Source organism: Ptychodera flava, chromosome 1 (genome assembly GCF_041260155.1).
Source record: "Ptychodera flava strain L36383 chromosome 1, AS_Pfla_20210202, whole genome shotgun sequence".
Taxonomy (NCBI): domain Eukaryota; kingdom Metazoa; phylum Hemichordata; class Enteropneusta; family Ptychoderidae; genus Ptychodera; species Ptychodera flava.
This window is the reverse complement of record NC_091928.1, coordinates 7565580-7593489: the sequence shown is the minus strand read 5'-3', so window position 1 is coordinate 7593489 and position 27910 is coordinate 7565580. Positions and strand designations below refer to the sequence as shown.

At 36.5% G+C, this 27910-nt stretch overlaps 1 protein-coding gene across 1 annotated transcript; it reads left to right on the top strand.

The window, feature by feature from the left end:
* Positions 1-128: 128 nt before the first annotated feature.
* On the top strand, positions 129-24249 carry LOC139129283 (arylsulfatase B-like). The gene is made up of 13 exons (XM_070694925.1): positions 129-174; positions 556-659; positions 942-1048; positions 7718-7782; positions 15735-15836; positions 16235-16298; positions 17435-17532; positions 17989-18131; positions 18583-18641; positions 18841-18958; positions 20556-20599; positions 21142-21234; positions 23766-24249. The coding sequence occupies exons 1-13, from the start codon at positions 133-135 to the stop codon at positions 23939-23941; spliced, it is 1215 nt and encodes a 404-aa protein (XP_070551026.1). The 5' UTR covers positions 129-132; the 3' UTR covers positions 23942-24249.
* The last annotated feature ends 3661 nt before the right edge of the window (positions 24250-27910 follow it).

Here is a 27910-nt window from a genome sequence, read left to right as displayed (position 1 = left end):
ATCTCGCGATCCGCGCGCAGTCGCCTCGTCAAATATCGACCGTTGCATTAAAAAAATGTGCTTTAAAAATGTTACTAAGTGTGAGTCCCACTTTAACATAAACTCGTGTTTCGTTTACCGAGGTCACGAGGCATGTCTGATGTCGGGGTATTTGCCTACCACAACGGATTTCAGGTATGATCGCGCTGTACTTTCGTGTGCTATCATAGTTTGATAGAACTGTGTGACGCAGTTAATTGAATGTGTTGCCGACAGAATACTATTCAAAGGGACATATAATAAATGCGGCGGCTGTTTTTCATGACTACATCCTTCTAGGGCTCAAAGTATTAGAGCTATTGCGCGCGTCATGCGGACACTTAATTAATGTGGTGCATCCAATCACAAACTTAACAGACTTTCATAGCCCTTATTTCACATCATGTTTACATGAAGATTCGCTAAACTGTCGAGATTATAGCCACTCGATTCAGCTTATTGCTTTGTTTGTGCGTTTTGAAAAATGTTAAGGGTTCAAGACTTATGCCACAGCAATAGCGTCTGCTATTTCAACAGGCGGAGGTGATGGATAAATGGACCCCCAATGGACTATCGCTTGACTTTACCATCCTACCTCAGGAACTGAAGGACCTGGGATATTCGACGTACATGGTTGGGAAGTAAGTGCAGCGGTTGATACCATATTAACATTTTGGAGATAACATACTAAGCAAAGAAAGATGTAGCCAAAGTTAGCACAGAGACAGACAGACAGACAGACAGATAGATAGATAGATAGATAGATAGATAGATAGATAGATAGATAGATAGATAGATAGATAGATAGATAGATAGATAGATAGACAGACTTGATTCCCGGATAGCTGATATCTACAAATATGAGCACGCCGTGTACAAATGATAAAATTACAAAGCAAATATATTTTTACGTTTCATTTTAGATGGGACTTAGGCTATTGCAAAAATGAGTATACACCAAATAGAAGAGGCTTTGACCACTTCTACGGTTTCTATACTGCCGGTGGAGACTATTACACCCACAAAAACGGTAAGTGTATGCTGTAAGAAAAGCAACTTAGGTTAGTTAACATTTGCGTAAACTTCTATATAATATATCAGATTCAAAGAGTATCGATGTCAGTGCAAGTCATGAAATAATTACAAATAGGATCATAGCTGCGCATTCATGCAATGTTATAAGAGCTAAGAAAAGGCGGCAGGATGTAGTTACCTGTCCTCAAATTTGAACGATTACAATTAAAACCTTAAGTACAAACATAGCGACGTTAAAATATTTTAGCATAAAATGTTCAAAATCCAAGTGTAGAAAGTGTCCAAAAGCTCAGCAAAACAGAAAAAAGAAAAAACTTATGAAACAAAGAATAAAATATCAAATTAAAATAAGGAGAAATTGCAATATTTCTGTTTTTTTCATAACTGTGTTAGATCATATCTTTCCTCTTGTATCCTGTTTGTCAAACAGAAACACCTTGATGCTTTGCAATGTACTTCAAGAGAAAATACATCGTGTATGTTTGCTATAATCATTTTAAATTGCTAATAACTGAAGGATACAATATTTTTGTCATATTTAGTCTAAGGAAAATAGAACAAAATGGATTTACGATTATGAAACCACCCTGAATGTGAAATGTTTATTATTGTGTTCAAAATCGTGTTTATGTCAAAAACGTTTGCGCCGTGTCTTATGGGTCCCGTCTTGCATCAAAACGGAAGTCGCGCTATTTTTTATCGCACGTGTGTAAACACGTGGGCTAATGTCATAGCGATGTCTGTCTGTCTGTCCGTGTGTGTGCGTGTGTGTGTGTGTGTGTGTGTGTGTGTGTGTGTGTGTGTGTGTGTGTGTCTGTTTACACGATAACTCAAAAACACCTGAACGGATTCAAGTCAGATTTGGTACACAGGTACCATATGCTACTTGCAAGAACTGATTAGATTTTGGTTAGTGTGGCTTGCATATTAATGAAGTTATGCAATATCGTTTTTTTCCGTACAATGGTTTCCCTATGGAGACGGTAATGACAGTGTAGACATATATCAAGAAATACTGCACAAAATTGCATGAAACTTTTCACAGATGACAATCTAAGAACATTATGATGATACTGTGAGTGTCATGTCAATTATCTTCTCATTTGCATATTTAATGAACTTTTGTTATTAGTGAGATAACTCTGAAATTCCTGCACCAAACTTGATGATACTTGCAACAAATATTAATCTGATATATATCTAATTGTACTTAGAAGCATTAGGCAGTGTCCAGTTAATAAATAGCTCATTTGCATATTTTATGAAGGTTTGTAATTAGTCATATAACTCCGATATAACTTCACCAAATGTGATGAAATCTGCTGCAGATACTGATCCGACTTATATCTAACTGTAGTGTAAAGCATTTAGTAATGTGAAATTAATTAAGGGTTCATTTGCATATTTAATGAACTTTGTAATTAGGTATATAACTCTGAAATTACGGCACCCAAGTTAGTGAAATTAGGTACAGATATTGTTTAGATTTATATCTAATTGTACTGAGAAGCATTTAGCAGTGTCAAGTTAACAAATAGGTCATTTGCATATTTTATGAAGTTTTGTAATTAGTGATATAACTCCAAAATAACTTCAACAAATGTGATGAAATCTGCTGCAGATATTCATCCGACAGATATCTAATCGTGGTGTAGAGCATTTAGTTGTGTGAAGTTAATTAAGGTTCATTTGCATATTTAATATACTTTGTAATTAGTGATATTACTCCAAAATTACAGCGTTAAATTTGATAAAACTTGCTACAGATGTTGATCCGATAAATATCCAATTGTACTGATAAGCATTGAACAGTGTCAAGTAAATAATTTGCTCATTTGCATATTTTATGAAGTCTCATAATTAGTCATATAACTCCGAAATAACTGCATCAAATGTGATGAAAACTGCTGCACATACTGATAAGACAGATATCTTACTGTGTTGTAAAGCATTTAGTAGTGTAAAGTTAATTAAGGGTTCATTTGCAAATTTAATAAGCTTTGTAATTTCGGCACCAAAATTTTGTGAAACGTGCTACAGATATTGATTTGATAAATATTTAATTGTGCTATGAATCATTGAACAGTGTCAAGTTAATTTAGGGTTTATTTGCATATTTAATGAACTTTGTAATTAGTGACATTACTCTGAAATTACAGCATTAAATTAAATAAAACTTGCTACAAATGTTGATCTGATGGGTATCTAATTGTCCCATAAAGCATTGAGCAGTGTCAAGTTAATGAACAGCTCATTTGCATAATAAATCAAGTTTTGTAATTAGTGATTATACTCTGAGAGAACTGCGAAGTTGAAAAAAATCTGCTACATATAGTGATAACATATATCTCATTGTCTGTGAAGTGTACTACTATTTATGAAACTGTTGTAAAACACGTGAGCATATTCAGTTCCTATCTGTTTTTTTTATCGTGTGGATGGGTCGGACACATCAGGCGGTCGTTCCCCGAGTGTGACTGAATTTTACAACCCCTGGCATATCACAAATAACTTTCCCCATAGAGCCCTATGGCCATATAACTTTTCGCCGATGCTGCTGGGTAAATTTTGTACTCATGCGCACATGGCTTACGACCTGACTTGACCCCGCAATATCCAGCGAATTTCAAAATCAATACGTAAACAATGGCTAGCGACGGCAAAACATTTCGCGTTGTCCCATTGATAAAGGCAATAGAGAACAAACGGATGGCCTCAACAAAAAGACTGCATCAGTCGGATAACTACTTCCCAGCAGGGGTCATCGAATTGTGCAGCGTGAAACAGTTTTCAGAGGTAATTTTGTGGTCGTATGCCGACGATTGCCCATACGCGTACGTAAGTACTGCCATGGGGGTGTCGGAAAGGCCTGGACGGACGTGATCAACATTGTGGTGGCACTGGCACACCTTCATGAGTTCATTGGCATATAAGTTGACATTTGCAGGCTTTTTAGGTCTTGTGTGCCACACACACGGCATAAACGTGACAGCAGCGAGATATGCTACTCCCCAGAGGGTCTATCACCGCTCACCTTCTCCATTTTCGAGGTCAAACAAGCCAATCCTATTTGTCAAAAGACGGAAAATAGGCTATGCATAAAAAACCGTTCCATACATTTACAGTCGCTTTCCTGACTTGGTTGTGGGTGAAATGTTAGGTGATGTATTCAGGTCACTGGGAAGACTAGCGTTTTCCACATGAAAAATCTCATTCATATTCTCCAGGTCCTCTAAAACGGACAGAAAAAATGCCAAGAAAACTTCCGAAAATCACAAATTTTTGAGAGCGATTTTCAAAAATATGTAACTTACGAAAAAATGACAGAATCCCACCGGGTTTTCACTGTTTACAAGGTTGTCTTTTTGTTTTGCGATTTGCGCATGCGCAGAACGTTTTCAGCCACTTGTTGATTCAGAATCGAGCGTGATTCCAAGACAAGTAAAACCTGTCCGCATGAGCCGATGGCTGGCGCTCTTTAAAAATGACGTCATTGCTCATTAACCTCCCCCTATAGAAGGTATACGGCTATAGGAAAGTTGTTAGTGCACATGTACGTGCCGTTGTGTAATGTACAATACTGGGATACATGTGTCATAAGGCACCTACCATCGATAAAGCTCCACGTGCGCCTCTGATCATATGAATACTCATCGAAACTGTCAACTTGCACTGGAATAGCTGCCGTATCAAATCGGATGGTTCAGTCATAATACGCCTTATGCATTTTCCGAGACAAAGCTGGCATTTAGGGTTTTGCTCTTAAAATATTCTATCATATGTACACAACAAAACGAAATTGCAAGAAGAGTCATTCGCGTGCAAACCACATCATCAATGAAACTTCAATAAATTCCGAATTTTTATTTTGATAAACATTGGACTTGACATAGATTTATAGGTGGAAGGTATTTAGAGAAAGCACAAAAGCTTCAATCAGCTTTTCTGCATATATAAACAGTTTAAATAATATAATTTGATTGCGCACGCTATGTTCAAATGTGTAACATCCCCTTTCAATCTGTTCAAATTTTAAATACCTTTCAGTGTTTAACGTGTGTTCAACTACAGTGGTGTTCGATATATATATATATTATATATATATATATATATATATAATATTATATATATATATATATATATATATTAATATACATATATATATATATATATATATATATATATATATATATATATAATATATATATATATATATATATATATATATATATATATATATATATATTTGCAAATTAACACTAAATGTATAAAATCCACATAGCTCCGTTCAAAAATTGTGTTGAAAGTGTTTGAACATATCATGTAGCGTTAAAACAATCTTGTCATCGTTGTTTCAATTGCTTCACTGTATTGCTAAAATTGTATGCCAAATTAACTTTCCCAGTGCTTTTTATAAGAAGAAAACTGGTCAGATGGATATTTTATAATCAATCGTTTTAAGCTCAAGTGTTCACAGATATGAATTTATGTTGCATCGATGTCTGTGTGTCTGTCTGTGTGTCTGTCTGTCTGTCTGTCTGTCTGTCTGTCTGTCTGGCCATCGGTGTGGCCACGATATATCAAGAATTGCTGATCGGATTATAATCAAAGCAGGCAACTAGATTTTTGTTTAAAATGGCTAGATTTGATCTGTTTTTGGTGGATGTGGTTTGAATATTTCATACTCATTTGCAAAGTTAATAATTTTAGGAAAAAACATACTTTCAGAACGGCAACACAGAATTGGATGAGGTATGCTAAACTCTTGGTCTCACAAGGATAGTCGCCATAAAGGACACAACGGGGTATTATATCTGATTATATATCTATTCTAAATTCTCTCGATTTAAACTGATATAATTTGTTATGTATATTGAAGATTCTATGATACAATCTTATTAAAGGTAATTAAGCATTGTTTGCTTAAACTTATTCATAATTTGCATATTTAAGAACTTTTATTATTGGTGTATATGTCTGAACTGCTATGAACATTGAATATACTACAATACAACATTTTTAAACTTCATTAAGTATGTTTATTTCAGCCAATTGGTTTCCTTATTTCCATATTTGATGAACTTTCCTAACTAGGGATATATATCTTGATTGGATTGAACAAAGTTGACGAAACTTGCTATATAAGCTTACATTGCAGATACTATGATACGACATAATTGAAAGTCATTCAGAATTTGTATTTCAGTCAAATCCTAATATGCATATTCAATGAACTTAAATTAGGGATATTTACCTGGAATAACTAGATTAATGTCGGCGAAAAATGCTATGTACTTTGATCATACAAGTTTAAAACAATAAAGGAAGTCATAAAGCATTTTCACTTCAGCTTATCAAAAAATTGCATAATGAACGAACTTTCCAAATTAGGGACATATATTTGCGTTGGAATGATTAAAGTTGACGAAACTTGCTATATATATTTGAGATACACTGATATAACAGTCATGAAAGTTGTTTTAAAACTTTAAGATAAACTTATCACTAAGTTGCATATTGAAATAAGTTTTCTAATTAGGGATATGTATCTGAAATGACTTGATCAAAGTCAATACATTAAAGATACTTAATCAACCAACATGATTTAAATTCATTATGCATATTACTTCACCTTTTACTACTTTGCATATTTAACGAACTTTTCCTGTTAGGGATACTTGACGAAACTTGCTCTGAAAGTGGAAGAAGCTATAATAAGCAAATGTTAATTTAGGTTTTCTAAAACATATACTAATTTTCATATTCAACGACCTTTCCTAATTAGAGACATATATCTCGATTGGCTAAATCAAAGTTGACAAAATGTGGTATGCACATTGAAAATACTACGATATAACATTAATGAAGCCATTTAGCATTTTTATGCTAATCACTAATTTGCATGTTAACCAAACTTTCCTTATTATGAGTATATCGTACGTGCTATTTTCATCGTTGACAATGTGATATAATATAACCAAAAGTCGGTTTGATTTCCTAGAATATCCAACTATAATTACTTATTCGATGAACTTTTTGATTTATGTTAAATCTTGATTAACTTGATCAAAGTCGATGTAACTTGCTATGTAAACTGAAGAAACTATGATATTAACTATGATATAAGATATCAATTAAGGTTGTTTAGCATATTAACTTCAGCAAGTTACTAATTTTCATATTTAACTAACTTTACTGAGAGTGGTAGTAGTCTAAAAACGTTTATGTAACTTGCTATGAATAGACAATTGTGTTATATTAGTGAAAGATATTTGCATTTTTGTGTCATCCAATTTATAATTGGCATATCAAATGAGCTTGCACACTTTAGCATATAAAGCCTGGTAAAGCCTGTACTATGAAGCCTGACCAAATGCAATTACACTTATTATTAAGTGCTGAGACAATGACATCAGTCAAAGAAATAGGTACGGTATAATCTCATATTTGTATACTTAATGACCTTTGTAATTAATGTGTGGTGATTATTATTGATGATATCGATCATATCACTTTAAATGAGGTTTCAAAATTGTTGCATAGTTTAAACATACACACATGCAATATACACGTGAGAATTTTCAGTTCCTGTCTGTTAATCGAAGTAGTATTGCAGCATAACTCTTTTAAACACCATCATATGTGATCATATCTATATTTGTAGGTAAGTTCTTGGACTTACGAGAAGATTTTACGCCTGACTTTGACCAAGATGGAGTCTATTCTGCGGTGAGCATTCGCTAAAAAGTTAATTTCGTTCCTCTTTTTCATGCTGCTTTAAATTTATATTTGTGCTCCAAAATTTTATTCAGCTTAGTTTCTTTCAATTTCCCAAACTTATGGTATTGTTATGTACCGAATTTGTCCGCTTATGAATAACTTCAAGTTTGCATACTGTTCATATTGAATTTGTGCTAAAAGTTAAATTATTTGTATTTCAACATACTTAAATGAAAAAAATTAGGGCTATTGTCCGGCTTGGATAATACGCGCCAAGAAATGTTGTTCATTCATTGCACCTTCATTAAGCTTAAAACCGTTCTCGTTGATTACAAAGAAGAAAATTAGAAGCCATTTCTTGCAAAATACACATCGTAATAATTACCGACACCTGAAATCAAGATTTTCGATTACCCGTGATTACTACACGGGAAAAAGAATGCTTTTAATTTTCTTGTAATTTTCACGAAAACAAGACGATAAAAACAGTTCCTACTCCATAACTTTCAAAATAAGTTTCTATACAAACCATAGACAGTAAAAAGTAAAAGAATTGCTATAGATAACGGTCTTTGTCAGTGGCATACATCCGGGCGTGAAAAGATTAGTTGTCTTCTGCACCAGCTTGTACGAGGCGCCAAATGTAAAAACAAATAATATACACTATCATGTGGAAAGACCAACTTCGTCGTCTTCGTTACTGGCAAGAAGAACTAATTCCCTTAGACCGAGTTTCTGCCTGCATAAGCACCACTCCTCGCAGTAGCTGTGTGTTCTCATTGCACTGTGGCTGATACCAGCAATCAAGGATGGGAGGGAAGATCAAATCATGTGACTTATTTCGTAACGGGGATACACATACATGCATAGATTTTCCACTTGGATACAGCTCGATACGGCTGCAAAATTTTCTATTCAGCCTTGATGGATATTGTACATTCAGTGTCGACTTGGATACAGCTCGAAAGTTTACATGCAGACTTGGATTGCATATCAAATGTTAAATGTACATTCGATCTTGGTACAGAGTAACAACTTTTTAAGATATATATTGAATCGGAAAATTATATATATATATATATATATACATCCTCATTTTCGAAACAAGATATTGACTACCAGATGTTGATATAATGATGGTCGCAACTGACAAAACGTTGCGCTCACAATGCTTCATACAAAGCAAGGCCAGATTTTTGGCATGGTAATACTGTCTGTCATATGGATGTCTTTAATGCTATTTTCAGCCATGGTTAAACTTTCAAGTGTTGAAAAGTTACAAATGTTTCATGCTGACATTTTGGTTATTAATGTCAAGTCAGACTGCCAACAAATGTTCTGAACATGTACATCCAATAACTGAAAATGCATAATAAATAGCCATAGCCTAATTGGCAGATTTTCATCCGTTTTAAACCTTTTATCATTTATCTAAAGTACAACATATTATTATAACACATATTTTAATACCTTCAAGAATATAAATCTTACATACTTTATATATTGTAAAGACATTAGTAACAATAGCTTTGATTTTATGACGAAGGTTGAAATCCGCAATCGAATCGGCAGCTAGAGCTGCCGATATAACCTCGGCAAAGCTCGGCAAGGTATAAAAAGGCACTGCACCGGAACCAGAAGCCAATTTTTGTCTGACAGCTGTTTTATTTCCTTATGAGGTATATAATTCGCCTCTCATCATAGATTGGGGTGCCCTGTAGGCTGTACATATATCAGTCATTTGTTTTTTATGTAAAAAGATATCATATTTCTGGCATGGTTATCGGAATGTGCGACTTTTGAAAGTTGCGCATTTTATACTGTCTGTCATTATGAATGTTTTAGGGACGTCATTTTCTTTCGACTTACAAGTCAAACAATTTTGTATTGTTCTTGCATCTCTGTCTTCTAAGTCAGAAAAATGCCAACATTTCCGAAAAAAAGTGGCCTGTCACTCTGTCAACAAATGCCCTGCACAAGTACCTCAAACGACTTAAAATGTATCAGTAATTGAAGAAGCGATGGCCTTAGTAAACCAAACTCTGGCCAGGTCCGCACGGCATCTGCTGAAGAGCACTCTAAATGATAATCCTGTGAGAGTATGCAAATTTTAATTCCTGAAGTGCCAAATAGTAAAAGGCTCGGCACGGTACTCTACCGAGCATTTGTTTCAAAAGTACAAGACATATATGACTCAGATGCTACAGAAAAAAAAAAACTTTTATCAAAGTCGACAATACTTGAAGGTTAAAACATTCTATCAAGTAAACATATTAATTAATAGACAATTGGAAGGAATAATGACAAATTTATGAAAATAATTCCATTTAGTCAGTGATGGCTTTTTTTCTTTTAAAATGGAGTCCTTTCTGTTAACAGTTTTACTTTTGTGTTATTGTACGATGAGAATGTGAAAATTTCATTCACTGCATGTACTTGCAATGATGGTTTCACATACTGGTTTTAAGTGATTTTCGGGGAAAACAGTGATTTTTCATTGTTTGATTGGTAGAAAATGTGAAACCATCTTTTTTCTTTAATACTTGTTTATTTAGTATGCAAGAATTCAAAAACTAGCGATATACTTAGTGTCAAGTCTCTCGGTCTTCCATGTCTTGCTCTCTGGCCTGATCTTGTGTACAAATATGATTCACTTTCATGGGCGTCATTTGACTGAAACTCTTCATCTACATCAGAGTTACAGCTATCACTGTCTCTGTCGATAGGCAGTGACAGTTTCACTATGCCTGTAAGCAGTAGCAGGGCAGCAGTTGTATTAACTTTGATAATTGTGACAGTATTTTGTTCTTCTTCTCCATACATCATGTCGAAATGTCCCGTGTACATCTTGCACACACCATGTGTATGTTTACCGAGCATTTGTGTCATGACAATTTACTTTCAGTGTCGACTTAAATTCGATTATTACAAGTATTTATTTATGCGGGCTTTGTCGCCAAACATTCATTGTTGAGAGACAGCAAGAAACTGCATTTGATACATGGCATAGAAATATTTATAAAAAACTACCGATTACAGTTGTAGCTCATCCCCGTTACAAAACCAACTTGTTTTTATTTCAATTTAACCTTTAGCATTCATGCCTTCTAGATTTTTTCGATACAAAAGTCATTAACTGCGACAAAACGGTTCTAAAATTTGTACAATGATTTCTAACATTAGAACCATTGGATGTCATTAATATGTTGTTTATTTTTCTTGAATCATCGAGCTTCCTGGCTTTTGCTTAAGATGCTTGCATAAGATGAGATACAATACTTTGATTTATACCGACGTAAGAAAAGATATATAAGTGTAAATTATCACTTTCCGTTGAGTGACAAGCTACAATTTTTTTGTTTTAAAACACACCATGAATAAATGAAAATGATAATGACAGCCCAACATTACAAATGCTTGATATACAATAGAACGTGGTGTAGTACGCAGAATACCTCTGTGAGAAACATAGTTACAGGGTGAATTTTTAAATTTGTAAACGATGAGACCACGTTGTCCATACCGTGCTGATATTTCGTCAGTATTGTTATAGTCCAAAGAAAGAGGAGTCGAAGCTTGATTTATCACGTCCAACGACGCTAACGTTTCGTGAGCGTGAAATATCAATATCTCTCGGCCAATTTGGAATATTATGACACAACCGTGCGCCACGCAGAGCTAGCAAGTCACACTCAGCTAGTGTCTGGACTCGCTCATAGCCTGGCCCCTCGCCTAGTACATATTGCATAGCCCTGTTCGTTCTTTGTGAGCTGGTACAGCCTGTTACTCTGGCTTAATAAGCACGAGCCTTCACCAACTCAGCCGGCTCTTGCTTAGCCAGGCAATACAAATGCACAGCCAGCTGCAGTGAGGGGCTTTGAGAGTGTCTCAGAGACCGTCTTGTGTCTACTGTGTGTGCTTAGAAAACACATACTGTCTGTAGCAAAAGTACAATCCCCCCAAAATAGGGAGGGTTCAAATACACTTGCAAAGCATAGGCACCACTTCATGTGTATTGGTGTCATCCCTGCCAAACAAACTCGCCTAGTTGCGTATGAGGATCATTTTGAACGCCACTTTCTGTATGTAAATACTGTTGCGACTAAAAGTAAGCTTACATTTAGAAAGTGACCTTCTTGTTTGGAAAACTAGGATATATATATATATATATATATATATATATATATATATATATATATATATATATATATATATATATATATGTAAGCAATCACACTAATCCATAATCCAATAACACTAGGTCAGAATTCCTAAGACAATAGTTGTAAACATAGACACAAAACAGCACAGAACAGACTGTAAATAGACGGTACACTAACAAAGTCAAATTCATGAAAGAAAGATATATGGGCCTCTGGCCAAAAGACCAAGAAGTGATGTCAGGTGTTTCGGAAATAGTAAGCGCATCCTGCCCCACATGTGGCACCCGCCATATATCAATCAGTAAGTCAGATAGGTAGTGGTCACTAACTAAGACCTAATGCCACTGATGCCATCAGCAATTATTTGTCAAAGAGAGATATTGCATTTATCAACCAAAAAAGCCTTTGAATGTAGAGGCAAGTCTGGCTCTGGTGTAACCTTGTTTTAACAGTATATATATATATATATATATATATATATATATATATATATATATATATATATATATATATATATATATATATATATATATATATATATATATATATATATATTACAGGTTCCCCAGTTTTGCTTAGCATGGAAATTTAATGTAGAAACTAAATTGAACAAGTCATTGACAATGACATAGTCCCCACTTGTAATAGGAGTATTAGTGTTGATGGGGCAGGGAAATGTCATTAAGAAGTATCGCTGCGAGTGTATATGTTGAGATCTGTGGGCACATAGGTCTATGTCGTTGCTCCAATTTGAAACACATGAGGCATGTCTAAGTTATGGTTCTAAATCGGGAAAAAAGATCAGACCTCTAGCTGTATTGGCCAGCCAAGAAATACATATGCGCATAATAAATGAGGTACAAGATGTGACATCTTAAGATCTAATATCCTATCAAAATTAGAGGGTATAGAACTTGTGGTTACTGAGTTATGCATATATATGTATAATCAAGGTAAAAGGTCATCAAGGTCACGTGACATTTTGAAAAAAAAATTGTATTGCTTATTAATCCCTATATGCCAAAATAAGACCTCTAGCTCTATTCCCTTGCCCAGAATTAGATATGTGCATAATTAATGAGGTAAAGCTTGTGTTGTCATAAGGTCTTCCATCCTACTAAAAATAAAGGAAATAGCACTTGTGGTTACTTATTTATTGAGTCAACATAAACGTATATTTTAGGTAAAAGGACATACAGGTCACATGACATTTGGTCAAAAAAGTTCTATCCTATAGCTATCCCTATATACCAAAAATCAGACATCCAGCTCTATTGCCCGGCTCAGAATTAGATATGCGCATAATTAGTGAGGTACAGTATGTGGCGCCATAAGGTCTTCCATCATACCAAATATGAAGGGTGTACCACTGTTGGTTACTAATTTATGGACAAATATGTATATTTCAGGTCAAAGGTCATTGAGGTCACGTGATATTTTGTCAAAAAAATTGTATTGCTAAAATATCCCTATATACCAAAAATCAGGCCTCTAGCTCTGTTGGCTCGCTCGAAATTAGATATGCGCATAATTAATGAGGTACAATATGAGATGTCATAAGGTGTCCCATCATAACATATGGTGTATCACTTGTGGTTACTGAGCTATAGACAAATATGTATATTTCAGGTCAAAGGTCACCAAGGTCACGTGACATTTAAAAACTGTATTGCTAAGTTATCCCCATATACCAAAAATCAGACCTCTAGCTCTATTGGCTCGCTCAAAATTATATATGCACATAATTAATGAGGTACAATATGTGGCATCATAAGGTGTCCCATCATACCATATATGAAGGGTGTAGCACTTTTGGTTACTGAGTTATGGACAAATATGTGTATTTGAGGTCAAAGGTCACCGAGGTCACGTGATATGTTGTCAAAAAAATTGTATTGCTAAATTATCCCTATATACCAAAAATCAAACCTCTAGCTCTATTGGCTCGTTCAAAATTAGATATGCACATAATTAATGAGGTACAATATGTGGCATCATAAGGCATCCATCATACCATATATGAAGGGTGTAGTACTTTTGGTTACTGAGTTATGGACAAATATGTATATTTGAGGTCAAAGGTCACTGAGGTCATGTGACATTTTGTCAAAATAATGGGACATGACCCAATCTATAAGCCCCGTGGACTTCATCCGTGGGGCTAAAAACTGGGTCACTGCATCCTTTTTGCAATATGAATACGATGAGAAACTAAATTTTTATTTTACTTGGCCTTATACTCGCACATTGGGATTCTATGCAGAACTGCCTTATACATTGGAGTCTATGGAAGTCTAAACTAAAAAGTCCTCTAACATAGCTAAATTTGATCGCGTTGTAAAACAAATCGACGTGCATCTGTATGGTGTAGGGTACTATCATTGTGCAAAGTTTGAAAGAAATTGACCATGGCATGTCTGAGATATCTGCGTGAACGGACGCACGCACGCACGCACGGACATGACCCAATCTATAAGTCCCCACGGACGAACTAAAAACACTCAACTACGTCTGAGTGTCTTTGCACAGCAAATTTTTTGGGCTCGAAAAAATGACCCATGCAGGACTTGAACCCACGTCCCCCGAATTCAGTTCGGATGCTCTACCAACTGAGGTCTCATTCCGGGAAGAAAAAAGGCAAACAGGATGGCGCACGGCCGTATCGGGAACGAGTTTACATTTCAAATTTCAGCGGTATCTTCTTTGATCTTCATTGTCCCGAGGTGATACGTGGAGTTGAACAAGACCTTACATCATTGGCCATCGTTATGTGCAATTGATAGCACAGGAGTCATCGAAAGTGTCTGCTTGTCACCATAGCTGATATGCGTTTTGTTTTCTTTGTGTCGCTGCCATAAGCTTTCATAGTCTTGTCGACTCCACGAAATACATAGTTTGTAACTTGAAACTTCCTATCGTTAATCTTTGCGTGGCATTGTGGACATGTAATGCTGTGATGAAACGATGCTCGAAAACCAGATGGGAGGATTTCTAGTACAATAATTGACAATTTTTTCCAGTTGATGCATAACATTCTCGAAGTGGCTTAACAAGTACGATTAGAAGGTCTTCAAAATTCCATGGGTAGAGCTTGTTATCAAAAATTCTACAACGATATAAACTATAATAAATCCCCCTTAATTGCATATTTTGTTTTGTTTTGTTTTTTATACCTTATTTCTGGTGAATCTGTTATGCTTGTTGTGGACAGCCGATTAATTGTATTATATGTAAACGTCGGCAGTCATGTCTCACTGTCACGTCGCAGTGACTAACCGTATTGTCCACTTGCTTTTGTCGCCGACAGATAAAAATGGATAAATTCATCTCTTAATATTCGCACCCCTCATTTGGTTTGTTGCAATGTATATGACTTTTTCAATGTACCAATTAAGTTCTCTTCCACCTAAATGCTTATGCTGGGTTATAGGTGCCGTCAAAAATTCATTAATACTGACAAAGCTATAAAATAATACACCTTATACGTACCTTGATCTTATTTCAAAATTCTGCTGGCTAGAATATAGTTCTGAAAACCTTTCTCAATGTGGCCCATGCAACGACTTGTTACCTTGAGCATATAAGGACAAGAATTTACCTATTAAAAGAGCATGAGTTTAGCACAGTTCGTAAAGATATATAAACCTATCACTTTGCGTTTCGACATGCTCTTCGGAGCATGACAAGCAAATGTCCTTGGTATTGACTAATACATTAAAATATGTACAGCCATCTTTCATTAGGAGAATCTGTGCACAAGTTATATATGATGTTTTTTTATTTACTTTGACCCCATAGGAACTTTTTGCAGAGAAAGCTGCAAACTACGTGGCCAATCACGACAAGAATGAACCGATGTTTATGTATCTGTCATTGCAAAGCGTGCACGGACCATTTCAGGTACATTGTTTATCATAAACAATTTTCTAATGCGAGTCAGATGCCCCTTTCCATGTGTATATTTCATTTTTGCGATCTGTTCAGGTTTAGCGTATCGAGTATATCACCTGGAAAGCAACAATAAAGAAGATTGTGTTAGAATTATGTACATACAATACCACTCTTTCGAGGGTCACATCCTTCACAAAACTACTCGAAGATGCTCCTTAGCATGGCACAGTGGTGTCTGAGATCTCTTTTGTATCCATAAATAGAGAGGTAAAACCAGCAAAGATTTAAATTGTTTAATTATGTGAATGAGGTAAGTTCAGTACTGCAATGCAAACCCGTAATGAGTGCTTGTATTGTTTGAGATCGTTGCTTTATGACTGTAATTCTTTTCTCTACCATTATTATAGGTGCCAGACAAGTACCTTGAAAAGTTCTATTTTGTGAGCAATATGGGACGAAGAATTAAGCTTGGTAAGGGCATCGCCAGAAACAATATGAACAACGCTTCTAAGGAAGTTGATTTCGTCTGGCATTTCTTGTACAAATTCTCACCCACCCCTCCTCATTATCAACAAACAGGTTTGCTTTCTTTAGTTATGGTACGTATTCGACCGTTAAATTTTCTAGTTCCCTTGGATGAACATTGACTTAACACATATCAGGAACTACAGGAACTGGTGCATAATGTTTCTGTTGCATAATGTTTAGTTGCATAATGTTTAAAAGCATAATGCATAATGTTCAAAAGCAGCACAAAATTATATCTTAAATATTCAGATGATATCAAATGACCCACAACCCATTTCTTTCTCTCTCAGTAACTTCATAGACCTCATGATTCGATACTGGGGGTAATAGTATGCATTAAACAACTCGTTTTGAACTGTTTTTTATGACCTTAGAATTAGGTGACCTTTATCCTACTTAAATATATCTGAGGAACTTTTCCCTTTAGTCACTTTGTGCAAGTGCGTGAGCCCCATGAAGCTTGGAATTAAATTGAATAGTGTACGTTCGCATCAGAGACGATGAAAATAATGACCATGGTGTATGAATGATGTTAATGACCATCATGATCATGATCTGACATAGTATGATGCTTTCAAAGAAAGGGGTGGTTCTTCTGATAGTGTTGATGGTAGCACTGAAAGACACGTACTTTGTAAAATTGATATTTTATTCACAAATATGCCCTTTCCAGGTTCATTCCTCCGTTTTTTACTAACAAAAAGTGTGTTCAGTGTAAGTACGGCCGACAATGACATAGGAGAATTCTAAAAGCAGAGGAACAGTGTTTCACGCTTTTTTTTTGCTGTTGCATTTAACTATACACTTTGTGATTTATTTACGTGTATTCGCAAAAGCGTGAATGTGATAATATATCCCTGTAAACTTTCATTGGAAGGACTCTGTTTTCAAATGATGTGAAATCATTCATATCCCTTTACAAGAAGATGACCTATAACACAATGGTATTAGTCCTCTTAACTCTCCTGTAAACTGCCCAGATCCTTAGACGTTTGTTAATCTTTTCCAGGGGATCGTGCCAACAATTTCCGTGTTCACTAATAAATGTCTCACATGTACTTCTTTTGTATTAATTTAAGGAATGTCGACAGCCATGGATGACACAGTAGCTGTTGTAGTCGAGGCTTTCAAGGAACATGGGTTATGGAATAACACTTTGTTGATATTCCTGTCAGATGTACGTACAATATGAGAAGGAAAGGCCTGCTGAGATAGATTTACATATAGTTGGTTAAATAGATGAATGGAATTTGAGAATAACTGCCAAAATACTAGTATCAAGATTAACTAAAACTGTAGCTAGGTGTCAGAACACGAATGAAAAATGTAATAAGCAAACAAGCAAAGCGCATCAAAGATTGCATAATTTGAACTGTCGATCGTCAAACTATAATCGCAGTTGGCGCCAAACACCCTTTCGAGGACTTGTACAAATGTTGCCTGTCAACATGACACTTAAGTGGTACCTTTTCCGAAAGTCTGAAGGTTAATGATCTATTTTTAATGCTGAATGCATAATTGTGAAATTAATAAATGCATTTCAGTGTGTTTGGATTAGAATAGGGACACGCCAAATTTGAGATAGCAAAGGTCATATGTGTATTTTGTTTATTTTTGTATCGTTTTGTTTTAGAACGGCGGACCAACAGCTGAAGGAAAAGATGGAAACAACTGGCCATTACGTGGTTCGAAAAAGACCTTATGGGAAGGAGGCACGCGGGTTGTTAATTTTGTTCATGGCCCAATGCTAGAGAAGACTGGCTATGTAAACAATGGGTAAATATGTAAATACATAAGAATATACAACCAAATACCTACCTACCTACCTACCTACCTACCTACCTGCCTGCCTACCTGCCTGCCTACCTACATACATACATACATACATACATACATACATACATACATACATACATACATACATACATACATACATACATACATACATACATACATAAAGCACACAAGCAGACAGACAGACAGACCGACAGAAAGCATAACGTTTGACAAAGATGTGGGCAAACAGATAAACAGATAGACAGTAATTATAACTGTAGATTATTAAATACCTGTCAAATGTAAACTTCTTGAATTTCAATGATTCTGTCACCACATAGTTAGGGACAATTCCAAGTGAAAAATCTGATGTTTACTTTTGATCATGAGCCGTTAGGGACAATTGCAAGTTGAAAGTCTGATGTTAATTTTTGATCATGTATTCTTCCAGGATGATACATATCGTTGACTGGTTTCCAACTTTGGTGCACGTGGCTGGCGGCGAATCAGGTAAACATTGTCAAAGTTGTCATTTACAAGGCGATTACTTTTAGAAAACTTGCACATTTCAAGGTGTCGTTTATTTGTGATTGGAAGAGATAAGATGGAAATTGTACAGTTCCTCGTTATTTTGTTGTTGTTTTTTTGTTATTTTGCTCACCTACTTGTTTGTTTGCTCCTCAACTTTTATGTTAATACTTCGTTTCAGACCAAAGCATGGACGGTGTTAATGTTTGGGACACAATATCCAAAGGCGACCCATCTCCTCGTACAGAATTTGTTTACAACATTGACGTAGAAGAAGATCCCCCATATCAAGCAATCAGGTAAGAACAAAGATTTCAAACGATAATTCAATCATGTTTCTTTTAAGTTAGACCTCTATCTACAAGCGTTATTCCAAGCTGTAATTCCCTTCTTTCACCGTTTTTTTTTCGGTTTGCATTTTGTAATCTTCTTTCAATACTTATATAAATTACATTGTTAATTGTGAAATCATCTTACAGAGAAATGGAGGCGTTTGTCAAACAGTGTATTTCCTCTTGTGGAAACTCACAATGTTATTTCGTATCTGTGCCACACATTTTACCTTATACGCCTCCACTTAATAACAAATCCTTTCGCTCTGTGACGTTCGGGTTATATTCTGATGAATTGTCTAGTTGTACTATTTGAGATATGAATGTGGAGGACATGACATATGGATGTGGAGGACAAGAGGGACTACAAAAGAGAAAGAGTTGATACGCTCCTCTGAATGCGTTTTGTTGTACGCACGTCCGTACAATGTTAACCTCGCACGCGTGTTATCATTCTGTGGAGTTTGATTAAAGGGGAAGTTCACCAAGGATAATTTTTACATATGTGCTAGCTTTGTGGTCACTTACCCCAGAAAAGCTATTTTCGCCATTTATAACTTGCACGATTTTTACAAAAACCGATAGAAATAGTACAGGAAGTTGCCCATGTAATTTGAATCATGGGAAAAAGCGCCAAGCTTGGAGCTTGCATAATGTGATATGGAAGGCACCATTTTCCCATGGGTATGGCATTGTCCACTCACCCAGGCTCAAACCAGGCTGTGCGTATTAACATAACTTTTGTTTATACTGAGTATCCTTGCATAAACGGTGAATCACTTATAATAAACTGTCCACTGTCAGATTTTGTGTTGCTGTTTACTACTGTACAACTGTGAGTGGACAATGTGGAGGGCATACCCATCCGAAGATGGTCCCTTCCATATCACATGATGAAAGCTCCAAGCTTGGGGCTTTTTCCCCATGATTCAAATTACATGGGCAACTTCCTGTACTATTTTTATCATTTTCGTAGAAAATCGGGCGAGTTATAAATGGTGAAAATTGCTTTTCTGGGGTAAATGACCACAGAGATACCACATATGTAAAATCATCCTTGGTGAACTTCCCCTTTAAGAACACAACAAGCCCAAATATTGCTTCTCACTAGAAACGTCAACATTTACAACAAATAATCTTTGGCATCAGTATACGGCGATTGTTTCCCATATAGCCTTCGTTTTGTAAAAAAGACGTCCCTTAGCTAGTTTAACATGAATGATATATCTTTTCCAGTAAGGATATCTGTATTTTAGTACACATTTTCTTGCTGAATTTGACTTTTATACATAGCCTGATAGAATCATCCTCCGCCAATTTGTGTCAATTCAAAAAGAAGAATGCCAAACAAGGACAACTGACAGCAGCGGAAAAACATTATCGTCTGACCATTTAATATTTCATTTTAATACACCTCACTGCTTTAAAAAGTGCCGACTCATATAGATATCTCGAAGAGAATTGAGTTCGCCGGCTCATCTGAAAACATTTCTTCGATAATCTGAGATGTTACAATAGGTTTCAAATTACGATATCTTACATTCATTGTTTCGTCATATTTCAGGGTAGGTGATTATAAACTAATACACGGAAAGGCCGGTAACCCAAGTAAGTGAATTTCTCTCGTTATCGGGAATTGACACACGCCTATGCCCTATATGGTCTTTTCACATAAATTTGCCTTCAAATTAAGTTTTGTAATCGTGAAAAATTGCTTCTATCGAAATCTTAAGATCTCATCATATTTTCACATAGCATTACAAAACCATCAATTGTGTAAATAAGGGAGCCGTCATTATTTGAATCCCTGTACCATAGAATTGAGGCGCCATTTTCTCCTTGAGCTAGTGGATAATCTTAGTGTTTTATGATGAAAATTAAGCAGGACTTTGCATAACCACCCAGAATGTAATGCATACCTGTACTGATAAATGATGATATACTATAGTGTTTACTTTTGTTCACTTTATTTGATGTGAATTGCTGTCATAAATTTGCAATATTACCGCAGCTGAATATAATGTGAATCATATTCTAAAAATCCTATGATAGAGTCATTTAACTATCGCATTTACGATATGACATTATAAAGCTAATGAATACATGGTTTTGTTGACCTGTTTAATTGACGAACATACTTCTTTTTTAAGGTGATTGGGTGCCTCCTCCCGAAAACGATTGCCTAGGAGGCATAGAAAATGGCCGCATTTATAAAGCCTTCACCAGGCTGTTTAATATAATAGGTAAGACTTGGGGCTTACTCTAGTACCTGCAAATGATGTCTTTCATGGTTAAATACTGTTGCATAAGGACAGAATAGCGGTGTTTTTTTACATTCCAAACCATTGTGATAGTTTTTTGTTTACATTTAGACGAACAACCTGTTACGTTCGACTAGAAATCTGCAGGGTCGTAAGTTGAAATAAGTTATATAAGACATCAGTGTTATAGTAAGCTGAAGTGTAGTTCTGATTGGAGCCTGTGCTTGTAGAAAATTGAAATATGTATCAATGATAAAAAGGATCCAGCAACTAGCCACGTTTAGTCAACATGGAAAAGGAAAGGTTCGAACAAATACCCTTATACAGCAGCTGTTTTAAAGGCGTGGTAAGTTTTCAAATCGGTTGTTGATCAGATCTAGACGTCCTGTTCCATAAAAGTAAGGTCCGAGACATATGTCTCGGCCACAGTGATTGATGTTTGCGGTTTTATGTGGTCCGGTTACAGCCCGTTGATTGGTTGGACCCTTTCTCTTGGGTCTCATTATCATGTAGTGATCACCTCACGGCAATGTGATTACAAATATAGGTGTCCTGTGTCCTTGTCATGGTCTCGTTCTGTAGTGTTCGCTGCTTCGTAATAGAGTGTCCTGTTACTTCCTGGAAATCATTGTAGTAACCAGTCATTCCTGGTGTCAGCAACTGGTTCGGCCACGACGTGAAGACAAAGACAAGGGCCTAAAATCCACAAGAAACATGAAGCCATTCAATTTGGTTGTTTTATTTTACTCTGCACGTTTGATGTTCAGCGATTCGCCCTTTTAATTGTAATATTTTGATGTCACAGTAATAGGTAGCACATATACTGTATGCATTTCCGAGTCCTTGCGTAAATTTGGAACCGTTTGGCCCGGTTATGATATCCTGTACAATGTGGAAAGAAGTCTGGTGGAACCGATTGCATAACATTAACAATGGTTACAGTGTACGTGCACCTAAATCATGACTCGAACGATCCTTATTTCCCGTATTAAAAAGACACTGGCGAAATTTTGAACATCGTCTTCGTTATGACCAATGTCACCATTAATTGAGACGTTCAATAGTGATGTTGTAAATATAAATATTTTCAGGAGAAATGTTGATGTGATAGATTTACTGATACTTCGATTCAGTTTTGAGAAATACCAATAGCATTTAAAACCAGGAAAAAGGATGAATTGTACAGGGCCATGCTGATTTAAGTAAGTTTGCGATTTTGACGCAGAAATAGTGTACGGGGTTAAGAAAATTGATTGAAATACTGCAATGAAATGAGAAGATGAATTCTTTCATCTTGAGTACTCACTGCTAATAATTACATTCATTGCTGCTCTCCCAACCAAAAGGGAACGAATGTAACTCAAACGGCTGTCCTACTATCCGTCACTTCAGCAATGGGTCCTTGGCGAGCTAGCAGCGGGCCTACTGTGGTGTACCAACCACTGTACATCGCGAATAATACAGTAGGTCTTTTCGCATTAGTACCAATCAGAGTGCTGTATTTGCACGCGCAAGCTGTGCGTGCTCGGAAATTGAAAACGATCACTCGTATTGCATAAGTGTTACATGGATCACAAACCCTATCATTTATCAGTCGGTAGATTTCATATTGTTCAAAATGTTTGTGTTTAGATCAAATGTATTGTAGAAGAAAGGTAAGTTCGCACCAGCGACCGTAAAACTCAATCGTTACTAGCTGGCATTCGAAGCCGAATAGACACGCATTGTTTCTCTGGCGAAAGCGGCCTTCTGTTTTTGTCTTTGTACGTTGGGATCGAAAGACATACAAGGTGCAAATACTTTAAATAACTGGTAACCACCACGGTATCCAGGAATGGGAAACTACATTACCAGGCAGCGAACACTACAGGACGAGGCTAAGACAAGGATACAAGGTAACCAATCACAGTGCCGTGAGGTGATCACTACTATAATGAGACATTAGAGAAAGGATCCAGCCAATCAGGGAGCTGTAAGCGGACCTTATAGGACCGCAAACACCAATCACTTTTTCTGGCATGTGTGTCAGACATAAATCGTAGGTCAATTTGAAATAGGACTAATGGAACGCAGAGGTACGTCACCATGCCGTATATGTCACTTTTCATCGGCTGCTTCAGTTCCATTTCCGGACGTTTGCTGCCGGGCTTCTATGTTTTTCTCAATGACGCTTGTTCGATTGAAATATAGCTATTTTCTTCTTTTTGGTCTATCAAGTTCCAGATACAACAACCAGAAATAACGTTAGAAACACATTACATACCTCAATTTAATTATATATTATAATATATTGGTCCACCTCCCAGGCAGTTACGAATTCATTAGACACAATGCGCTTAACATAGCACTCGCTAGCGCTTATGCTAATATGTTGCATATTGTATCCGATTGACGTGTGTACAGCCGATCTGCGTGATTAATATTCCCATGCGAATTATTAAATCAACTTAGTGTAATATTTTTACACCTCATATCTTTGTTTTTGTACCATCGATATCTTCTACTACGCGCAGATGACCCGACCGAACGCAACGACCTGAGCGAGGCAATGCCTACAAAACTGGCAGAAATGATGGCAAGGCTTGAAGAACTGAAAGAAACTGCCTACCCGGTGGTGCACGTGCCACGGACGAAAGAAGCGGCATCACCTAAAAATTTTGGCGGTGCCTTCTCACCTGGGTGGTGTTAGAGAAGGATCTTGCGAGCCGCCAGTTTTAGATCAAGCCGGTTCAAATATATCAAGTGTCGAAATGATGAATTCGAAGTTGTTCAAAGAGATCACATCATTGTATCAGTTGATTAATGGTGTCAAAATTCAAATAAAATATTGAAGAAGTAGAAAGTTTGCTTACAACATCACTTCAATAATTTAACTATAGGATCATTATATTGTATTTTGATTAGTTGGTTTTTCTTGATTATTTTGCTGAACAAAATTATATCACTCACTTTCTGTCAGTCTGTCTGTAGAAATATAAATATCCTTGCAACCCGTGATTTGTGTGTTGTATTTTTTCTCTTTCTCCACATTTACACTGATCCAAGCACATTGTAATTCCGTCATTTCGCAGCGAGAATCCAAGTCATTGTCGTGTGTGAATACATTTTACACATTTATTCATGATAGCTTTTCCCCACACAGATTTAGACGTGGTGGGTATGGCCTATTTGGGGCAAAACGGCAGTACACACCACGTCGATTAAAATTCATGAGTTTACTTTTCTTGTTTACGCTCACATTTATATCAATTGGAAATCTTGGGAATGGCCGTTTCATAAGGCTGACAACGCCAACGTGTGGGTAATAGAGTGAGCATGCACTAACCAAACATTTCACAATGCTTGCCGTATAGCATGAATGTACAACCACGGGGCCGTGGTACTACCTACGCTCCTGACTCGATGATCTTAGCAAACGACTTACCCTGGGGTAGAAAATAATTTTCACTTCCATGGACTAACGTACCCGTGACCGCAAAATAAAACCACGGAGGTTTCTACTAGTATTTACTAAAATTATTTTTTCACGGTATCAACAGATGTGCGATGGTCACCTATTGGCCCTAGGCCGGTATGAGTCAAGAGTACTCAGCAATAACTATGGTAAACGAAATACGTAGCCGTATTATATAGCTTATGCCACGCAGGGCGAACTAGCGCCCGGGTAGATGCTAGGGTGGTACTGAGCTGAGTTGTTCTTTTATTAAAGTACATGTAGTCTTTTATCCTGGCAAAATTTGCAGCCACCTAGGTTTGTATACGTGATAGCTTTTCCCCAAACAGATTTAGGCGTGGTGGGTATGGCCTATTTGGCCCAAATAGGCCATATCCAACACGTCTATTAACATTCATGAGTTTACTTTTCTTGTTTACGCACACATTTATATGCATTGGAAATCTGGGGAATGGCTGTTACATCAGGCTGACAACCCCAACACGTGGGCAGTGAATTAGCGATCTTTCACTAAACGAACATGAAAAACAAACGAGAACGTCGTGTTTCCAAGAATGCTATTAGTCAGCTTTTGTCACATTTGCATATCTCGTCGCCAAATCTACATCGTGATTAGACTGAAGACTAATTAATTAGTAGCCGATGAGGACTCATCAGTTCCTTTCATCGTCTTTCGTCACATTATAATATTCAGATACTGCTTTGTATTGCCGCCATGGTAGCGGTTGATGCAAGCCTTCCAATCAGAGAATAGCTTCGCGTATGACAAATTGATAGCAGGACTGTGAATGAGTGTCGATATAAACGCCTGTCATCGTGTTCCTGCAATTCTAGGGATTTGTAATTTTGAAAGCATGCGGTGTTTCAAGTGTTGTAGGCAACGCAACCTGTTTAACTCGAGTCGCCCCTTGATACATTCACGTCGCCTGTAGTGGTCAGCGTTAATATCTCGGAATATTACGTTGCATATCAATCACTTAAGATGTATTTCTTCATTGCAATAAGGGAGAGTTTTTAAAATCTATTTTGGTTTCGATGGTAACTCGGTCAAAAAGACACGAAAAATGCATTGAATAGCCCAATTTTGTAATCAAATAAAATTACATTGTGGAACCGTCACAGTCGCGTTGCTTGGCTGTTCAGAATCGCATGACGTTATGAATATTCTCTGGGATGGTTCGGCGATTGTGTCTCGAACTGTCACAAGACGTATTCCCTGTTATCAGTTTTGCGACCAAAATCCACTTACACGATATTCTCGATACCATGTGATGAGTACGTAATCTGTGACACCAGGGGAAAGAACTACAGTCTAGATTGTTGTGTCATTTAAAATAACAAGGGATAATTTCGGTTGCTGTTGTGCATCGACTCTGGAATGGCATTGGATATTTCGAATGATACACATTTATTTGCTAATGATGGATACATTAACAAGTATCCGCTTATGGCAAAGTTTCCAGCGAGTCAACTGGTTGGTGAGAATCGGGTGTATCGCAAAATATTCAATCGTGAATTTAATCGTTACCACATTTACATCAAGCACATACATATTTTCAAGACCAACGAAGCGAGAAAAGGATTGTACCGCCAACCCCGTTGGTTCGGTAGTTGCTGATGTGTGCGCCTTTCTTGCTCAACACCACATTAACTTAGTACGAAGACTGTGCTGTGGAAAATATCGCAATATTGTGTTCAATCAAGCAGTTTCGTTAGCCTGATTACTTAATATAAGTGAATGGAAACCATCGTTACTATTACGATACATTGTGAGTGTACTCAGTATTTTATCTCAGTAAAAACGAGTGGTTTACCTCCTATCACTAAATTGCTGACGAGTCTTGTAATTACAATGTTGCTTTCAACCTCACCTACCATTTTAAAGGGGCAATTAAGGTGCCAACCATGTCAGGAAACTGGAAAAAAGTGCTAAAAGCGTGCGATAGATATATTGACGAGATAAACATTGAGAGCAGTAGGATTAAGAGAGTTGTGACTGGTCCAACCTGTTCAGTTTCTGTGTGAGAAAAGTTGGAATGTTAAAGAACAGAGGAAGTGGTCTTACGACATACACAGAAGTTGCTTAACAACCAATAGTAATGGAAGAGAAAGATAATATTCGTCATACTTTTTATACTTTGAATTCTTCATTCCTGATGTGGACTCAGCAAATAGATAAAATTGGATCAATTGCTTTGAATGAGGATGTGTGCTTCAGTGGTGATAACAGATAACTGCAAGTTATATTAAACAAGAACTTCCACTATAAAAGTCGGATTATCGTTTGTCTTCGTGACAACAACATATGATCTAAAAAGTATTAAAAGTCTAGTGAGACTGGACAAATCTTACCAGGTTGTCTAAGGTTGTATCAGAAAAGCAAACAAGAGCCAAACAATATGCTAGGACCCAGTATTTATCATATATTTCCATGTTAAGCTTGTACGAGCCTCGCAAATGAAAGACATAAACCTTTGCTAAAACTTTCTACAAAAAGCACAAACGAAAACTAGAGTCACCGCGCAGATTTTAGGGACTAAAGAAATAAACCACTTTATTTACAGAGAGATGAAATTAAAAATGGTGTTATTTGGAAAATTCGATCTTCGATTTACACAAAAATAATCCGGTGAAAACTTCAGGTACTTCATGAGCTTAGAGATGTTACACATGCAATACACATGTACACACATATACACTCTGTATACACGCGCAAACAGATAGAGAAAAAGGCAGATATATAGGTGGCTAGATAGATAATTCATCAATTCGGCTTATTCGCAACAATCTAGTTGGGCTTTAAGAGAAAATCGTCATAGACATATGTCTCCAAACTTTTCTCCAGCTGTATTTTTCCGTATGGGGGGGGGGGGGTTTTAACATAAATTATCTGCTCCATATATTAAGAAAGGATGGGATACGGTCAAGATTTAGTGTCCATCTGTCGTTATGGTATGGTCAGCAAGCTTCTGATTGTGTTTTGTACAGTTGTTCATCAGACTAAATTTATGTCGGCTTTGTATTTAGTGACATTTCGACGAAAATGAGTGCGATATCTACCTACCAAAGGGACATTTAAAATTTATGCATCAATCCTAAAAAGACTTTGAAGACATTGAAGTGATCGGCTACGTCTTATGCGTAAATGTGTTCTAGTCGCCAGTGCAACAGTAGTATAAAAGCTGAAACTTGGAATTTCGTTTA